The 12,249-nt window shown below is 43.8% G+C and overlaps 1 protein-coding gene across 17 annotated transcripts in view; it reads right to left on the reverse strand.

Annotated features, from left to right (window-relative positions):
* LOC149357439 (uncharacterized) overlaps window positions 1-12,249 on the reverse strand; it is a 478,435-nt gene that overhangs the window by 387,266 nt on the left and 78,920 nt on the right. For 14 of the 17 annotated variants that reach the window (XR_016291828.1, XR_016291830.1, XR_016291829.1 and 11 more), the window contains 5 exons: window positions 11,597-11,767; window positions 10,142-10,194; window positions 3,700-3,764; window positions 1,943-2,050; window positions 1,063-1,140 (listed from right to left, as the gene is read on the reverse strand). Coding sequence is in view for 14 of the 17 variants with exons in the window: in XM_089584679.1 (XP_089440805.1) it covers window positions 1,063-1,140; window positions 1,943-2,050; window positions 3,700-3,764; window positions 10,142-10,194; window positions 11,597-11,767 (475 nt within the window). In the remaining 3 variants the exon portion in view is untranslated. The remainder of the gene's footprint in view (window positions 1-1,062; window positions 1,141-1,942; window positions 2,051-3,699; window positions 3,765-10,141; window positions 10,195-11,596; window positions 11,768-12,249) is intronic. The other 3 variants (XM_089584684.1, XM_089584687.1, XM_089584692.1) reach the window with 3 other exon arrangements.

A 12,249-nucleotide genomic window follows, 5' to 3' on the forward strand; every position in this document is an offset into this window, starting at 1 on the left:
CGCTATAACTGCATCAATCCCATTTAATTCCAGGCGGTTTCTCTGGCCCTTTCAGATTAAGTGGTTTTCCTTTAATGAAATTCCGTTTAATGCGATTGTCGGTCACAGCAGTGTGAAATTTTGTTTGGCCTTCCGGGCAGCCGTTCAGTTTTCATTAAAATTGATTATGGCACGTAGCCTATATCATTTTGTCAACATGAGGACGGAACAAAAGGGAAGTGTTGCCATAAGATAGATATACTTACAGAAAGGTATTGTAATGTGGAGATAATAATGTCATGGAAAAGAGACGACCACACTGAAGTGGCACTAAAACTAACTCTTGAATGAGATGACCCTGCTGAAAAAAGTTATGATGCAAAAACCCGATATACCTCTACGATCCTTTCCATACATTGGTACGTTGTCCTCAATTAAACCTAAACTCTTAAAGGCTTCAGCCTCAATACAAAACAAGTTTTTAAGACCCTCCTCCCCCGTTAAGGAACGGCTAGTGGTGCGCGAGGATGCACGATTGCACTGAAAGCGGTAAAGAAGTGACATCCGCCTCTGCTCAGGCACCACCAATCGTGGTGCAAGGCTGAAGGGAGTGCAGTCTGAAGCATTCACTTCTCCACAAGCATACTGCCTTCGTGGCCATTAGCGCCTAAGTAAACAGACTTCTCGCAGTGTACATAGGGCAGCATGGGGTGCGTAGTACGGTGCATTCACAATGGACCTGCGGCCCCGTTAGTTTGGCATCGGGTATACTAGGTTGTGCGGACATGAAAGCATGACCATCTCAGATGCAATCTAATATTGGTTGTTTCTTTTACAAGAAAGTAAATTTTTTGAAGTTCACTGATTTTTTTCCAAACTGTTCAATTATTTGGACCATAGTATCAGGACCTGCCAAGTCTGAAATATTCGTTGGAAACTGTGTAGGCAGCAGTATATATATATATATATATATATATATATATATATATATATATATAGTAGCTAACCGGAAACCTTTCCACTTAACATTCCTGCCTTTCCCCTTTCTCTGTATCTATCTATATAAAAATCCCGATCACTTACCACATTCATCAACGAAATCTCGAAGTTCAATGATGGGTCATATCGTGGAGGCAAGTGCTGATACTCAATGATTTGTACCTGCAATGGAAAAAACAATTTTTGGCTAAATTCTATAAACGGGCAAAAGCAGGAGTGCACGAATGTTGGCTTGTCTTGTTACTTTATTGTTGGCTTTCATGCTGCTTTTCATGTCGGTAAATAGCAGGGTTTTAACATGGTCAACAGAGTAGGACGAGTGAAAGCAATTGACGCAACACCGCCTCAAAGTCAACTGCGTGAAAAGACACGGCGCGAGCAGCCCGCGTCCATAGCACACTGATTCCAACCCCGATGAAAGCCGCAAAGGCACACAGAACACTGCAAGCTTTCGTTTACGCTGTATATTATGTATCTTTTTCGCCTTCAGATACACAATCCACAGAGCCCAGGCAGCAACAAAAACAGAAATCACTTCCTGTACTGATATCAACAGCCTGCCACAATGAACCACTGCATGACCGAGACTAAACTCGCCCCTATCCGCCAACAGCAGATAAGCAAGCAAAGAGGAAATAAAATGAAAAAAAAAAACTCCCCGAAAAGGTTTTGACAAATAAGATATGTCGTATGCAGTACGTGAAAACTTGACATTGGCCGCAGTCAGAAGGACCGTACGCGAGCGTGTCTCAAGTCGGCGTCTTTTGCGCCGTCATTCAACGATGCATTCAATTCAGAACTTTCAAGCCTCTGCAAGAGCGCACGCAAGCGTGTCAAGTAAGCTGAACAAAATTTTTGAAATCACCGCGACGCCACGAATCGAACGGTCCCCGACAGCGACTGCTCAGAAAGACGCAAACGGCTCAATTTTACTTCAGTGCAAAAACCTCGTGTGGACGCTTACCGTCGAGCCGGCGCAGAAGAATTCCGAACTTCTCACTCGTAAGAATGGACCGGAGAATGGTCGCCACTTCTTCATTGAGGGAACCATTCCCCATGGCCGCATCCCACGCTGCCAAGACAAAAGAACACAAAAACCAAGACGGTATTAAAGACGAGAAAAAGCAGTAAGAGAATGAAAAAGCAATTAGAACACTATTCGAACACACGTGCACGTGCACGTGTGTATTCGAACACACGTGCAAATTATTACCCAGCACACTACCCAAGACAATACATCAGCTTTCCGGTGCCCGCCAACAATGGTGACACTAGGCCGCAAAAGCCATACTTTACCCCTAAAATACAACTTTTGAACCACCGCAGTGGTTCAGTGGTTACGGCGCTCAGCTGCTGACATGAAACATGCGGGTTCGATCCCGGCCGCGACGGTCGAATTTCGATGGAGGCGAAATTTCAGGGCCGTGTACTGTGCGACCTAAGTGCACATTAAGGGGGGACAACGGTCTTAAAACATTTTTTTTATTTGCAAAGGTATTGGGCGTTGGCAAGGTCAGATTTATAAAAGTCTGCATGGTATTTGAACATGACTCAATACTAGGAAGTTCTCAAATATAAATTTATCCAAATGATTTTCAACCATGCAACACACATATTGTATACGCACTTGAAATTCCGAATATTATTTCTCCACACACCAAAGTTCTCTCATTAAAAAATGTAGTGAAAATAGAGGGCCACATCTAGCTGCAATCCATTTCGATATGTCAAAAGATTATCATATTATGCACAAAAGTCGTGCTTACCTTGATTATTCATTAAAGGATGCTGTATCAGGGCATTTATGCGGCCAAAAAAAAACTTCTACTCACATAATTTGAGCTCTGAACACATCTACCCAAAATTAAGTACACTATTAAATGTTTTCGCGTTACACTAGACAGAAATTTCGACTCCAAGCCACATGCTGATAACTTAAGCCCTAAGCTGGCACTAGCAGGCTATGGCCTCAAAGCTGAAAGCATTTTCATCTTCCTGTATTAAAATAATTTGCTTCTCTCTCTTTCATTCTCATATCGCATACCATTGCAAACCATGGCCTTGCACATTTAAAACCTGTTTGGACACAACTGTTTCACTCGAAAAATTAGCGGTGTGAATAATACCCTCTTCAGGTCTATTGCATTCGAGCAGTGATTTATTTTTCAGGGTGAAAAGACTTCTCTTCACAAAATCCTCTTAAATGATCGTCTTCATTTCAAATGATAAGGCAATAATATGTAATAATCACTCATTATGGTTAGGCATGCTTGCGATTCCTACCCATAACATTAAAAATGACACAAAAAAAGTTAATTTACCACTTAACAAAAACACGTATGGCCAATCGCTGTTTCAATATCACGGTTCAAAATAAGGGAAACCTTGCCAATAGAAGACTGCTTTCAACATGATGTTCTCCATAAAAAGGTTCAACCTTTCAAAGGACAGTTAAGTTCAGGTGCCTACATGGAGCCAATGCTATGTTCAAATTATATCATTCCTGCATTGATCTATGTTTTCTATCATTCCAACTGATTACACCATTGTACAATCCTGTTTTGGAAGCTGCTGCACTTATGCATGCATACCTTATGTGCCAACGCATGCTTTTGCTATTGACCCAACAGTTGTTTGCTGGTGTTTCCTGTCAAGTTTCATGATGAAATAAATTGAATGAGCATTTCTGGTGTTTCTCTGGAAATGAGCTTGCAACCTCACCTGGGGAACTTCCTGTGTCCTCCACAGGAAGGCCACCATACGCCCACGTGACGACTGCACACTAGCTGGAACAATGGAGATGGAAATATGAATATGGAAAGATGGACGTTCTCAAATATAGATTCAAATGATTTTCAACTATGCAACACACATATTGTACACATACTTGAAATTCCGAATAATATTTCTCCACACACCAATGTTCTGTCATTAAAAGTGTAGTGAAAATAGAGGGCCATATTCAGCTACAATCCATTACGATATCTGTCAAAAGTTTATCATGTTATGCATAAAAGTGGTGCTTACCTTGAATATTCATTAAAGGATGCTGTACCAGGGCATTTATGCAGCCAAAAAAAAACTTTTACTCACATAATTTGAGCTCTGAGCACACCTACTCAAAATTAAGTACACTATTAAATGTTTTCGCGTTACACTAGACAGAAATTTCGACTCCAAGCCACACGCTGATAACTTAAAGCACGAGTAAGGTGTCCACTGTCCCGGGGGTCCAGTTATGCGCCTCTCCTAAAACCGAGGGTCATTTTTGATATCTATCTGTGTTGCGGCGCTATACAATTTTAGAGTCTGAGATATGGGCAAAATGCGGCCCCCACCACTAGGCAGCATTGTACAACATTCAAACGCGCTGGGAACCTCGTGTATTAACAGCACAGAACAGCACTTTGACACATTCCTCATCCAAGTGTATACTACACAAATCCCTGGGTCATTTTTTGTAGGTGCTTTTGTTCACGTTTTACGGTTTTTTTGTACCCCTTCCCATTCAGCTACGCGCCGTGTCGCCGCCACTGCCGACAGATGGCGCAAGTAGTACATGTCCAGGTAAGCTCGGCATGGGAGGTCTAAAACCTTCCCTGATTCCGGAACAGTGTTTCAATCTTACCATAGAAAGCATGCATAGTGCTTGCAATACCTCCAGGAGTCCAGGAATGCGAAACATTTTCATAGCGACTCTACCACAAAATGCCGCAAATGCACCCCACTTCTAATGCATAACACAGCTTTGGCCACCATCAGAGTCGTGCCAAAACTGAGAATTTGTACCGAAAAAGTTTTCACGAAGTTAAAGCAAAGCATAGGCACTGGGCATTCTACACGCAAGGTATCAAATCGCTGTCTTCGCTGTGCTCAGGCCTTTCACTAGACAGAATTTATGTTAATTTTCATCAGGGTAGATTATTTTGTTTTAAATGAGCGTTGCGGCGGACAACAAGGAAACGGACGCGGACCCTCATAGGTTCACAGGGAGTAGAAACATGATGCTAAACTTAAAACAGAAGCTGCGCTCGGCTGGAGCGATTGTTGGCAGAGAGCATTTGCAGCGAAACCGCAGTCGCCACGCTGCAAGCGAAGCGTGTCACCCGTCCCAGCCGCATCGCTAGTGCGCCGCCTGGAGAGACCTCACAACCGTGCATATTGCGGCCTGATGCCGAAGAGGACAGACAGAACCACGAAAACAGATTCCTGGCGGTGCTACGCTGCATCTTCGCACGCACTCCCCTGGTGTCTTTTATACGGTGCGGATGTCTGACGTTTAACAAAGAACTGAGGCGGTAAAAACAGGCCGGCGAAAACTTCCTTACGATCAAGTAAAACCTGGCGAGGTTTAGATGCTTAAACAACACGAAACAATCGTCAACAGTACAAAGCCGAGGATGAGAAACACAGAACGATACGCGCGGAGCTGCGCAGTCCTTTCGTTTTGCGCTGCCATTTTGTCATTCTGCATTGCTTGTTGTCCTCGCATTTTTCGCATCGCTTGAAATTCCTAAAGGAACTCCTCCAGTGCTTGCTATAACCAGAAAAGCGCCAGTAATCAAGACTACTCAATCCTGTGCAAGCGTACTTTGTTACGTTCAGCAATGCCTGCGATACCAGAGAATCACAAGGCACCGCATCAACACCATATCGTCCCCAGCACTTAAAGGAGCTCTGAAATGGCGCCCTAATAAAGCGGCGGTGTGCATGGGATGTTAAAGCATGCCGCGTTAGGAATATTGTCCAGCAAGATTTTTTTCAATGCGCTTTGTGGAAGCTCAGTTATCTGTAGTCAGAATTTGAATTTCAGCGTGTTCGCGCCTTTCCCTCTCCTTTCCTCACTTTTTTGCACGCCGCCTAGCGGTACGGAGCTTCCTGATCCGCCGGAGCTATGCAGCTTATTGGCCGCGGCCATGGTAGCTGCCTAAGGTCTGAAAGAATGTAACCAATAGCCACCTATCAACTTGTATACGCAGGTGTGGGTGACGGAGTAGGATGCGAGCATGAAAGCTTCGCCGGGAAGGGCTCGCCAAATTAAGAGGGAAGGTGTTTCAGAGCCTTTCAACTGCCCCCTCCCCCACTGCCGCTCCATCTGATCGGCGGGTCTACGTGTCAGTTGCATATGTCACTTACTCATCACGTGGCCGGCTGGCCTATTTTCACTGTTCTCTCATTGTTTTACGTCATCTGTGTTCAAATTTTGGCGCCATTAGGCGATGAGAGATCAGCTATGAAAATTAAGACACGTGCGCAGAATAGATGCCACAAGTATTTCACTCAATGATGCGGGAAGATCCGCATCCGGGAGATGGCTCTAATAGCTGTTCGTTATATCTAACCTACGCTCCGTACGTAGACGCCGTCCACAGACCCTCTGAATTTTAAATGGGAGTAGTGGGGAAGAAAGAAGATTTTCCAACACCTCCTACATAAGAAACAAACGGAGTAAGACCACGAAACTAGGAAAATAAGTTATGACACAAATTTAGAGCAAATAATGCGTCGGTAAACTTGATCCGGCTTTCACTGAGAAATGAGTGACTTTCCTCCACTTTTCCTCTCGACATGAAAGCTTCATTTCATTTTTCCAAAGAATAATTCCGACGTACTCTAGATTTGCCCTGCATGGAGATATTATATCTATAAGTATCGTGTGCTGAGGTTGTCGACGCGACTTCGCACCTACTGCTAACCACAAAAGGCCATCATGCAAATTTAGCGTGTCCAGTTATAGCCTTTATTCGTAGAGTGTCGGTCTGTGAGTGGGAGCTCAATACACCACTTTAGCAGCGGTCAAGGAGCACTGAATTCGTCCGTCCTTACCCTTGAGACAGGCGAATTCAGTACATGCCGATGCGATGTGTCATCCCTTGACATGCTCAAAAAGACTAGTTATTTTATACTTTACTTACTGCCTTTTCAGCCTTTCCTGCTCGAGGAGCTGGCTGTAATAACGCCGTCTTTCTTCCAGTCCCGACGAGGTGTCATTCTGACTTTAAGCGGCGATTTTTTGCGCCCCAAATGAAGTGCTTATCTGCAAAGTGTTGGAAATTCAAATTTTATTTGGATTAACTTATGAAGTTCCGACGTCATTCAGGCTGCCTTTTTTTTTCGCGGCAGTGAATATTTCTGAAGTGTGCTCTATACTCTCCCAAGTCCACTCTCCCTGCATTTCCTAACTTTTTTCTTTTTAAAATTTAGCGAGGGGCTAGATTCTTCTCCTCCAAGTAGTCAAGCTATAACAGAGGTTAGGCACATGAAATGAATTGTACCTCACTATTGTCCCCACTCTGGTTCAGATGCTTTCCACACCAAGTGATCCTTGTCACTTTGCATGCTTTCGAAAATCCACCCCCTCCCGCCCCGCATTCTTATCCAACCCTTATTCCTTTCACTACTCGTACTGCAACTGGCGCCTGGAGCAACCTTGCTCTTCCCTCTGCTAAATAACAAGCACAGGATGTCTGCTGGATCTTAGCTACTAACATCTGCCAACGACGTGCCCAGAACCACCGCAGGTGTTAAGAATGCTCGAATAAATTACTGTGTATTGTATCCGGGAGCACCCTTTCATTCATGAGAGGGCATTTCTCATAATATTTTCATTAATTTTTCTGGCCGGCGTCACAGTCAGTTACCCCACGATTTGTGCGTACGCTTAAGATACTTGTATATCTCACGTCTAAATACCTTCCAATCCCGATGTATAATCATCGGGGCCACCATTAAAAACTGTATGAAATGATGTCTGCAAGCATGGTTCAAAGTCCGAATAAAGCGACCCCGTCTACCGGGGCAGACGCGCCCGAACGGCAAAGTCCGAATAGAGTCCTAAAACCTCCGCCTTCATTGAACGCATCTTCGCCAATGTCACCTCTTTTCACCCTTATGCTTCCTCCCACCCTTAGAGAGTGTGGAGATAGTGGTCTCAGTCTCAATGGAGATGTCCTCGACTGACCGTGACAAGCGCAGCCAGACTCCTTTGCTGTCCAAGCTCCCATTCCATGGGTTTCGTAGCTTAAGCCCTAAGCTGGCACTAGTAGGCTATGGCTTCAAAGCTGAAAGCATTTTCATCTTCCTGTATTAAAATAATTTGCCTCTCTCTCTTTCATTCTCTTATCGCATACCATTGCAAACCATGGCCTTGCATATTTAAAACCTGTTTGGACACAACTGTTTCACTCGAAAAATTAGCGGTGTGAATAATGCCCTCTTCAGGTCTATTGCATTCGAGCAGTGATTTAGTTTTCAGGATGAAAATACTTCTCTTCACAAAATCCTCTTAACTGATTGTCTCCATTTCAAACGATAAGGCAATATGTAATAATCACTCATTATGGTTAGCCGTCGTTAATTCACCAGTTAACGAAAACACGTATGGCCAATCATTGTTTCAGTATCATGGTTCAAAATAAGGAAAACTTTGCCAATAGAAGTCTGCTTTCAATGTGGTGTTCTCCATAAAAAGGTTCCATCTTTCAAAGGTCAGTTAAATAAGTTGAGGTGCCTAGGCGGAGCCAATGCTTTGTAATCAAATTATATCATTCCTGCATTGACGTGTGTTTTCTGTCATTCCAACTGATTACACTATTGTTCAATCCTGTTTTGTAAGCTGCTGCACTTATGCATGCATACCGTATGTGCCAATGCATGCTTTCGCTATTGACCCTACAGTTGTTTGCTGGTGTTTCCTGTGCAGTTTCATGATGAAATAAATTGAATGAGCATTTCTGGTGCTTCTCTGGAAATGAGCTTGCGACCTCACCTGGCGTACTTCCTGTGTTGTCGACAGGAAGATGACCAACAAGACACCCACGCGACGACAGCGCTCTAGATGGAGACATGGAGAAAGCAATATGAATATGGAATACGAAAAGATGGTAGTTCTCGAATATAAATTCATACAAATGATTTTCAACCATGCAACACGCGTACTGCATACGCACTTGAAATTACGAATATTAGTTCACCCCACACCAAAGTTCTGTCATTAAAAAATGTAGTGAAAATGGAGGGCCATTTGACACTTTCACTACAGATACATCAGGATGATGTAAGAAGCATTTCTGATCTTCGTTCTCTGACCGATGTCCGAAGTCTACGTCATCCCCGCTAGGAGCTCCCTGTGTAAGCAGCACGTCTTCCGCTCTACCTGGTCCCGGCAGGTTCCTCTTCCTGGTCCTGACACTGTGCTAAGTTAAAGCTTGATTAACACAGAAACAATGAAGATAGAATACAGAGAGAAGTACGAATAGGTGACTGAAAGTAGTTTTATGCCACAGCGAGTCATAGAGAGCCCGGGACGAATTCTCTTGAAGGAGAAGAAATCTGTAAGCGAATTAGTGATGCTGCTGTGTGTGATAGTGTTTTGTGCAGACTATGTACAGAGAATAAAGTGGAATGACTTTCGCCAAAATCTGGTATAGCGCCTCTTTCAATTAAAAAGAAGCCGTGCTTTCCATGCTGACAAAGACTCTGCATATGGCAACCGTGCACAGTCCAGTCTTCTACCTGTGCCCCTGTCTTTCTTAGATTTGTTCAATTTGGGCACAGGCCCAATGGACACTGATGCATTGGAAGCACGAACACTTTACGCAGCGTCAGCCATCGCAATGAAGGCCGGTTGCCTCAGGCTCAAGCCGGTGGGCGAATGGCAGCGGCGTCGCTATTGAGAATAGTCTAGAAACGTACCAGCGCCATCCTGAACTCTCAGTAACATTCTACAGCTTGGAAATCACAGCTTTCAAAATATTACAACAAACTGCAAAAAAGTTACGAGAATACGAGTAGGCAGAATCAGTTTTTGAACATTGAGCTTGAAAGTTAAGGTAATCCAGGTAAGTATTTGGAAATGACTTCAAAGTGACTGCCAAGCCAACCTAAAAGCATTTCACTCAAGTTCGTAGAAATATACAAAATTTTCTTGCAAGATCTCATGCTATCAACACCGTGAATTTAATTTAAAGGAGTTCTAGAACACATTCAGAGGAGAACAGAACATGCTTAATCCCTGCAGTGTGTTCCCATAAAAACCTGAGCCAAGTAATACACTTCTGAATGCAGCAGAGAACCCACAATCACGTGCGACAACCAAAGTTCACATGCTAAGAGCTCCAAATTTTCCACAAGTGCTAACAATGCCTAACAACAGAATCCTTACCTTTATACATTGGCAGGGGCAACGCTTGAACACTTTCGTGTGGAACTGAGCACCTTTAAAGAGAAATAGGCAGCAGTGGCAGAGCCTTTCATAAATCTTTCTTTAAAAAGGCCAAGATGACAAAATTTCCAGTTTCAGAACAAGGCCTACTTTGCTTCTGCCAAACGCTGTCCTTAAAACCTAGGAACCACAACTTAACACATTTCAAGCTCAAAACTAAACACGCAACTTTACACATCGCCTGGCACGGTCAGGCCAGAGCCAGGCCTCTCACAAACCAGGAAAAGTTAAAAGAGCCACATCTTTGCAGGCTACTAGGAGAGCCTACAGATAGGCATCAGTAATTTATAGATCACAGGTCTCCATTTCTACACTTCACAGTATGCAACACCATGCAATTTCTTGACTACCTAAGTGCTCACGCACTAACATTTTCCCTAGCTTTTCAATGAAGACTGTGATTGGCCCTTCGTTGGGCTCGAAAGTTGGCGAGCCGGCAGAAGAGCGGCAACCTTCCAGCGTGCAAAAAGTGACAAGAGGAGAGGGAAAAGCATGAAGACACTGAAAATAACAATTTCACTAAAGATAACTCAACTTCTATGTAGCGCATTATAATTTGCTTGGTGGTGAAACTGCATTCTCTGCTTAACAAGAGGGTCTTAGAAATAAATTTTTATTAATGAAGTCACAACTATGAAATCTTCAGAGAACATGCATTTTTGCGTGTTGATTCCAAATATGTAATTTAATTTAATAGACAACAAGTCCTTGTGCACTTACGCAATATGTTAGGTAACTTTTGCAGAGAGTTTGAAAGAAATTCTGCTGTAAGGAACTCGTTAGACTACATGCCACTGGTTTCTCTTGACATAAAGCTATGCAAAAGGGTAAAATTATCATCCTGCCTCTTATAGAAGGTGAGTAATAGGATTTTGAAATCATCAGTTTCTTCCAGCTTGTGAAGTGGCAAATTCAAAACCCTGTAACTCAACTCCTATGATAGGCAGGATAATAATTTTGCCCTTATTGCATAGTTTGATGTCAAGACAGACCAATGGCGTGCGTCCTAGCAAGTTTCCTGCTGCAAAATTTATTGAAAGCTGTCGGCAAAAAGTTGCATAACATATTATATAAGCTCCCCCCTCAAGTGAGCTGAGGGATCAGAAAAAAAAAAAAAAACTCATGCTGAATTATCAGTCTTTTTTAAAACTTCAAATTTACTGTTCTATTATAGTGAATTACATGGCGCATTGAACTCGAAGGCATTTTTCTATTGCCTTCTTTTTTTTTCTTTCTTTTCTTTTCAGAAGCTGAACACTCTTTCAGCCCCTGGCCCACCTACTGCATCTGGTTTCTCAATTAGTCCCATTCGATCCTTTGGCCTTCGTTTGCGAAAATTAACTACAAGCGGAAATTTAAATTCCTTCCACCCCACTGGGGTAGAGCACAACTAACCTGACAGGGACTCCACGTTTATGTCGATGGAGCCCTCGGGGGTGCTGGACGACTGTGAATTCTGGATGGAGTGCAGGCTCACAAACCCGTCCGTCTTGAGACGTGACAGCTGCCGGAGGGTGCGGCCACCATTCATGTGGGCAGCCTGCATAAGGACCACAAGACACCCGCCTGTGGCCACTGCCCAGTTTGCATGCAATCATTCCGTTACGTGGCAAGTATGAGGGCTAGCTTCTTGTACGAAATGCATGCCTGGAGGTTTTCACGCACCTCATGCCGTTCACCACTTCACAGGTGTAGCTTTCGAGGTCCTGCTGACACTCAAGCGTCTTATCGTCACTGTGTTATTGCCCTGCCCGCAACTTTGAGACTGGCAAGGAAGGCTCTTCCTCCCGGAATCAGGAAGCAGCTGGTTTGTATCAGCTGCATTGTTAGCACAGATTTCTGCAAGGCACCGTACCACCTAGCCCATAGCACTGCTTGAGCCACAGCTGGCCTGCGCGTCCCGATTCTACGCTCCGCTGCTCTCAATGATGCACCGTAATGCCTCAACTCATATGCATCGTATGGTGTACTATGACATCTCACTGTGTTGCTCCTTCTCTCCTGCGCACACTCCGCTTTTCCCCTCAAACCACCGCGGTGGGTCAGTG

The sequence above is a fragment of the Amblyomma mixtum genome, chromosome 3, assembly GCF_055824585.1.
Source record: "Amblyomma mixtum isolate Tamu chromosome 3, ASM5582458v1, whole genome shotgun sequence".
NCBI classification, from domain to species: domain Eukaryota; kingdom Metazoa; phylum Arthropoda; class Arachnida; order Ixodida; family Ixodidae; genus Amblyomma; species Amblyomma mixtum.